General features: G+C 40.0%; 1 protein-coding gene across 1 annotated transcript; it reads left to right on the top strand.

The window, feature by feature from the left end:
* LOC104737262 (lipid transfer protein EARLI 1-like) lies at positions 5943-6638 on the top strand. The gene has a single exon (XM_010457396.2). The coding sequence runs from the start codon at positions 6019-6021 to the stop codon at positions 6424-6426; it is 408 nt and encodes a 135-aa protein (XP_010455698.1). The 5' UTR covers positions 5943-6018; the 3' UTR covers positions 6427-6638.

The following is a 7737-nucleotide window of genomic DNA, read 5'->3' as shown; positions in this document are numbered from 1 at the left end:
TTTTGCATGTGGTGCCATTCTTTGATCATAATACGAACTCCCTAGGATGAAACTCTGATGGCGGCTGATGACAGGTAAGTGGCGACGTGAATTGATGGTGATGATGCACAAGTGGATTGCGAGTGACGGCAGGTGATGTTCGAGAGAGAAAAGCAAGGATTCGATGGTGAGAAGTGCTAGATGGTTATATGGGTTCGAAAATAAAGTGAAGAGTTTCTTAATAACAAAGTGTTTAGAAACTTGGAATCATGAACGCATTCACGAGTTCGGATTGAGAGAAGAAAGATTCAACAATACTTGTTACATAAAACTTCTTCGCTACCAAACAAGGAGGCGTCGCTTTTGGGTTTTATAATTAACCCTAAGGCTCGACACTCCAAACAACAGGAAGTTCAAAATAAAACAACAAGGCGTGTAAAGGAAATAAGAAAACAACGAAGCGTCTAGGTGATCTGTAGTAGTACAGAAGTCACTTGTATTAGTACAGAAGTCATGGTGACTTGTACATTATTCCCCATTGGTAATGACTTCTAGATAACTCGACGTAGTGATCCATTTGCCTCATTAAAAACCATACCGAGAAAACCCATTGGGACAAAACTCAGCTATGGGAAAAAGAGTACAAACTTCACACCTAAGTTATCTAGTTATCATTACCGGGTGAAGTCTTCAGGGTGGATATGTTGAAGACTTGGATCCTCGGTAGATTGAATGACCCGTCAGCTATGAGTGAATGAGCTTCCTTGGCCATCTCCTTAGCTCTTGAACGAGTGATCCTTCCCACGATCTCCGGTTTCTCTGCAGCTTCTGTCTCCTTGCTGGCCACGATCATATCATCCTCCCCCTCTTCAAAAGGATTTGTCCTCAAATCGGGATCTGCATAATAAGGAAGCAAGTCAGAAACATTGAATGTTGAAGATATATTATACTTACCTTGAAGATCAATCTGGTAGGCGTTGTCGTTGATCTTCTTGATGACTTCAAATGGACCATCAGCTCTTGGTAGAAGCTTGCTTTTCCTCTCTTCTGGGAACCTATCCTTGCGTAGATGAATCCACACCAAGTCTCCTTCTTCGAAAACGATCTCCTTTCTGCCCTTGTTCGCATGTTTCTCGTACTGCTTGGTTCTTTTCTCTATGTTCTCCTTAGCTTTAGCATGTATCCTCCTGACCTGTTCAGCCTTTTCTTTTCCATCAAAGCTACACTTCACACTTAAAGGTAAAGGAATCAAGTCTAGAGGTGATTGTGGATTAAAACCATAAACAATTTCAAAAGGAGAGAATAGAGTAGCAGAATGCTTAGCGTGATTATATGCGAACTCTACGTGTGGTAAACATTCTTCCCATGACTTGAGATTGCTTTTCACTAAGGTCCTGAGGAGTGTAGATAGCGTCCTGTTCACCACTTCGGTTTGCCCATCTGTTTGCGGATGACATGTGGTTGAGAATGATAGCTTGGTTCCGAGTTTAGCCCATAGCGTTCTCCAGAAGTGTCCTAGAAACTTAGTATCTCGGTCTGAAACGATTACTTGAGGTATTCCATGCAGACGTACTACTTCCCTGAAAAACAAGTTTGCTACAATAACAGCATCATTCGTCTTGTGACTGGCAATGAAGTGAGCCATTTTGCTAAACCTGTCAACCACAACAAAAATCGAATCTCTGCCATTTCTGGTTCGAGGTAAGCCAAGAACAAAATCCATATAAATATGAGTCCAAGGTTGAGAAGGGATAGGGAGAGGAGTGTACAAGCCGTTGGGCTGTACTTTACCCTTGGCCATTTTGCAGATATGGCACCTAGAACAGACTTTCTCAACGTCTTTCTTCATTTGAGGCCAATAGAAGTGTTCTTGCAGTCCAAGTAGAGTCTTTGACACTCCGAAATGTCCAGCTAGTCCACCTCCGTGAGCTTCTCTAATCAACAGTTCCCTTATAGATCCTCTTGGTATGCACAATTGATCCTTATAAAATAGATATCCATCCTGCCTACAGTAGTTTTCAAAAGCAAACTTATGGCATTTGCCATAGCTCTCAGCAAAATCGATGTCAGTCTCATATAGTTCTACTATTTTATCAAAACCGTCAAGCTTAGAAAACAAGGTAGAAACGAGAGTGTACCTCCTGGATAATGCATCTGCGACTACATTATCCTTACCTTTCTTGTATTTAATCGTGTAGGGAAAAGTCTCTATGAACTCCATCCATCTGGCATGTCTCTTGTTGAGCTTCTGTTGTCCTTTGAGATGCTTCAAGGACTCATGATCAGTATGAATAACGAACTCCTTTGGCCACAGGTAATGCTGCCACGTTTGAAGAGCCCGAACCAAGGCGTACAGCTCCTTGTCATATGTAGGTTAGTTTAGCGTCGATCCTCCTAGCTTCTCACTGAAGTAAGCTATTGGCTTCCTATCCTGCATCAAAACAGCACCTATACCCACTCCGGAGGCATCACATTCAATCTCAAAAGTTTTCATAAAATCAGGAAGTGAGAGAATAGGGGCAGTGATAAGCTTCTATTTTAAGGCTGAAAACGCCTTATCTTGTGCTTCCTCCCATCTGAATCCTACATCCTTCTTGATAACTTCTGTAAGTGGCACTGCAATAGTACTGAAGTCTTGGACAAATCGCCTGTAGAATCCTGCTAGTCCATGAAAGCTCCTGACTTCTGCCACGTTTTTTGGGTGTTGGCCACTCCTTAATTGCCTTGACCTTCTCATCGTCCACTCTAACTCCTTCTGCACTGACAACAAAGCCTAGAAAGACAACCTCAGTAGTACAGAACGAACATTTAGAAAAATTAGCAAAGAGGGATTGAGAACGAAGAACATTTAGAACTTGGCGGATGTGTTCTCAATGTTCTTCTAGACCTTTGTTGTAGATGAGGATGTCGTCGAAGTACACAACCACGAAGACGCCAATGAAAGGTCTGAGAGCATGATTTATTAAACGCATGAAGGTGCTAGGAGGATTGGTGAGACCAAACGACATTACTAGCCATTCGTAGAGCCCTTGCTTGGTCTTGTAAGCTATTTTCCATTCATCTCCTTCCTTCATTCTGATATGATGATACCCACTCTTCAAATCGATCTTTGAGAAGACTGTTGACCCACATAGCTCGTCCAGCATGTCATCTAATCTCGGGATCGGATGTCTGTACTTCACTGTGATATTGTTAATAGCTCTGCAGTCAACACACATCCTCCATGAACCATCTTTCTTTGGTACGAGCAAGACTGGTACTGCGCATGGACTGAGGCTCTCTCTGATGTGTCCCTTGTTCATCAACTCTTCTACTTGTTTCTGCAGCTCTTTAGTCTCTACAGGATTGGTTCTGTAAGCTGGTCTGTTCGGTAGAGCTGAACCTGGTACCAAATCGATCTGATGCTCTATCCCACGTATTGGAGGCAAGCCTGGAGGTATCTCTTCTGGAAATACATCCTTGTACTCCTCTATAATCTCTATCATCTCGCGTGGAAGCTCTTCTGCTGGCTTGGTACTAGCGAGTGTCTCTTTGTAGACAAACATGAATGTGGTCATCTCTGGGTCAAATAGCTTATCGAACTCGCTGTGATTGATGTACAGGCTGTGAGACACTTTCTCTGTATCCTTGCGGTTCATGTGAAGCTGATCCTTGTAGATCTCGCTTGGTGTAAGTGGTAGAAGAGTGACCTTGCGTCCTTTGAACTCAAATGACTGCCTGTTGGTGTAGCCATCATGAAACACTCTTCTGTCAAACTGCCATGGTCTTCCCAAAAGAATATGACTGGACTTCATCGGAATCACATCACAAAGCAGCTCATCTTCATACTTCCCAATTGTGAGTTTCACTACCACTTGCTGCGAAACTGTTAAAGCTCCTTTGTTATTCAACCACTGTAGCTGATAAGGTCTTGGATGTGAAGTGGTCTTGAGATTAAGCTTCTGTACCATCTCTTCACTAGCAGCATTAGTACAGCTACCACCATCAACGATCAAGGTGCAGACCTTGTCTTGAACCATACACCGGGTGTGGAAGAGATTCTCACGCTGCCCTCGATCATCTGGATGAGTCTGAACACTTAAAGCTCTGCGTGCTACTAACATCTCTCCCATGACTGCTGGTTCACCTTCTTCACCTAAATCAGACTCTGGTTCACTCTCTGAACTGTCTACAGGCACAATCTCTCCTCCTTCTTGAAGAAGAAACATCTTCTTGTTAGGACAGTCTCTGGAATAATGCCCCATCCCTTGGCATTTGAAACACCTGATATGACTTGTAGAGGTGCTTCTCTTGGGCTTGAAATCGATTTTAACTTCCTCTTAGACTGTGGCTGTCGCGGGTTTGCTGTCCTTGGTGAAGGCGGATTTACTGAACTCTCTTGGCTTGGGAATGTTAGGCGTAAACGTTGACCTCACTCCCTTTCTCTTGATCTGTGATTCAATTAGCTCTGCCTTATGTACCATTTCTTGCACATCTTCATAGTTCTGCAGCTCTATCTTGTCTTGAATCTCTCTGTTCAAACCTCCAAGAAACCTAGACATAACCATGTTTTCACTTTCTCTCAGATCAGCCCTGATCATAAGCGTTTCCAGCTCCTGATAGTAGTCTCTTACAGACTTAGTGCCTGGAGTGAGACGCCTCAGCTTGTTAAGAATCTCTCTCTGGTAGTGTGTAGGCAGAAACTTCTTTCTCATCTGCGTGACTAACTGTTCCCATGTAGTGATAGCAGGCTCTCTCTGTCGATGTCTAGTGAGTCCCAACTGCTCCCACCAGAACAAAGCATAGCCATTGAATTCAGATATGGCTATCTTCACTTGTTCAACTCATAGGTACCTTGAACTTGAAAGTTCGACTCCATCTTCCTTTCCCAGTCTAGATAAGTCTCTGGATCATTGGTACCATGGAACGAAGGATACCGAATCTTGAGATGATTCAGCTGCTGTCTCAAAGGATCATAATCCCTGCCATGATCTCTGTTTCTGTTTCTCCTCATTGTCTCTTGGCTATTTTTGGCTCGATGGTTCCTCTTCTTTGTAGTTCTAAAGACTTTCTACCGGAAAAAAGTATCTGGAACATCGATCATCTTGGTTCGATGGCTCTCTTGTCCGGCATTGGCCATCCAATCTTTTTTCGACATATTTATATTTCTTCAAAAATCTTTTGGGTGTTCTTTTTATTTTTTCTTCTCATTCTTTCTGAATTCCTTCCAGATCTTTTTTCAAAATTTTTATTTGAGTTTTTATTTTTCAGTGCAGGTCACTCCAAACATAGTAGCATTATCAAAAATTAAATTTTATATATTAATGACAAAATAGAATCAACAACCCTACAAAATGGGTAATTTAAAAGATCTGTTACACTGCAAATAATTTAAAGTGTCATTTATATACTGGTTGCCAAATAAATTAATTAACTGTGGACAGATTTTTAATTGTTAACTATGATATTTCACCGTAAATTGTTGAAAACTTTAAAATGTTTATGATATACAAGTTTTTATAATCCAAACGAGAAGGATAAAGCCAATAAAATTGTGAAAGCCAGACTTTTTCTGGTCAGAAAAAGTCCAAATTACTAGTAATTTACAAACAAAATCGCCAGCTAAATCACATATACGACTACACATGGCACTTATGAGTAATTATTGAACACATATGCATCGATTCTTATTTAAAGCTTGTTTTGGTAACAATGTTCAATTTTGATTACAAATTGTGCAAAATCCATAGAATCTTTATACGCCAATTCATTTGATGCGAAATTATACAACCACCACCCACGTACCCCCATGATTGGAATGAAATATATCTCGTTACCACATAAGAAAACAAAGATCCATTAACTACTGTTACTTAAATGTACATTCCTTTGATAATTCTTCAATATTAATTAGTAATGACAGCATTAATTAACAGACCAGCCCCTTACAATCCTAATATAAATAGATGATCAATCTCTTCATTTATCTTCACCACTCTCTTTAGCAACACTTCTTTCTTTAGAACTTCTTATCTAAAATAGAAATATATACTTCGAAAGATGGCTTCAAAAATCTCAGCCTCCCTTGTCATTTTTCTCACATTTAACATCCTCTTCTTCACGTTAACCACCGCGTGTGGTGGTGGCTGCAGTCCAGTCCCTAAACCCAAGCCTAATCCAAAGCCTACTCCCAGCCATTCCTCCACTGGAAGCTGCCCAAGGGACACTCTCAAGCTCGGTGTTTGCGCCAATGTCCTCAAGGATCTTCTCAAAATCGAGTTAGGCACACCACCAGTCAAGCCTTGCTGCTCACTCCTCAACGGTTTGGTTGATCTTGAGGCCGCAGCTTGTCTCTGCACCGCCCTAAAGGCTAATGTTTTAGGCATTAATCTTAATGTTCCTATCTCTCTTAGCCTTCTTCTCAATGTTTGTGGCAAGAAGGTCCCTTCTGGCTTTGTATGTGCTTAATTGATTCTCTATCCAGTATCCACCCTTTGATTGGTTATAATGTTTTTATCTTTTTTCCGATGTTTTTTTTTTTCTGATTAAGATTCTTTGAATTCTCCTATTTTCAGTTGTTAATTGAATAAATGTTGATTCTACTTGTTTTGATGTATCCATAGCAAATCAATTTGTTCATTCGTATTATTAAAGTTAATAATCAGCCTATTGTTTCCGCTTTTATCCTTCAAGATTCATGCGATCCAAAGAGCATGCTGACCTAATATATCTATCTAAATACATCAATTAGATTAATGTAACCCTGGAATTTTAATTTTATGAGAATTAAAAATATAATATAGCGACATATAGTTAAATTTCCATCCAGTACATCTGATGGGTAGGATAATCCAACACATCTACTTTCACAAATCACCGCCAATAGTACTTCCCGATACCGGTGTGACCCCCACTTTCCAACAACTTGTCAATAGCCAACTGCACTTCCCACATAGAAGCTACAAAAACTACATGACTAACAACACACAAAACAACTTACCGTAGAATCTCATCGAAGGCTCGAAGAGGATGATAATAGGACTCCACACCACATGCAAATTGACTAAATACTTATAATCAATTCCATCACACAACATCATGCATCAAACAACAGGAAAATAATTCAACCAATTAAATTCCTAAACCGCTCTAAACCATTCTTAACCTGCCCTAGAACCGTAAGGGCTCTGATACCAAAGTGAAACAAGCCAACCCATTTTTTAAATAATAATGATATAAATAAATATCCCATAATATGTAATTACAAACCTAACAATAAACCAACAACAAATCAACATGCACAGCGGAAGACAAACTAAACCAACATTATGTAAATACATCCATTAGATTAATGTAAATACATCCATTAGATCCTAGCATACTTCTAACATGGTTCCAGCAAAAAAATAACATAATATAGCGACATTATGTAAATACATCCATTAGATTAATGTAACCCTGGAATTTTAATTTTATGAGAATTAACAATATAATATAGCGACATCTAGTTAAATTTTCATCCATTACGTCTGATGGGTTGGATTATTCAGCGGAATAGCCACGAAAATGCTCTAATTTCTACGTGATTAACTCGTGGCTAAGTAGCCATGAAACTATCACTTAATAGCCACATTTTTCTGTTTTACTTTAGTAGCTAATTCGTGACCAGCTTATGTTAGTCACGATTTTCTGTGGCAAAAGCGTGACTATGCGTTTGCAAACTAATAGTTTTAAGATGATGGTCTTTGGCTCTATCATCTTATTCTCTTATATTAGAAT

The sequence above is a fragment of the Camelina sativa genome, chromosome 13, assembly GCF_000633955.1.
Source record: "Camelina sativa cultivar DH55 chromosome 13, Cs, whole genome shotgun sequence".
NCBI lineage: Eukaryota > Viridiplantae > Streptophyta > Magnoliopsida > Brassicales > Brassicaceae > Camelina > Camelina sativa.
Note: the sequence above shows the minus strand (reverse complement) of the source record. Positions and strands in the feature narration are given on the sequence as shown.

Excerpts from the sequence above, each read along its gene's own strand:
- LOC104737262 (XM_010457396.2), top strand. The coding sequence starts at position 6,019 with ATGGCTTCAAAAATCTCAGCCTCCCTTGTCATTTTTCTCACATTTAAC.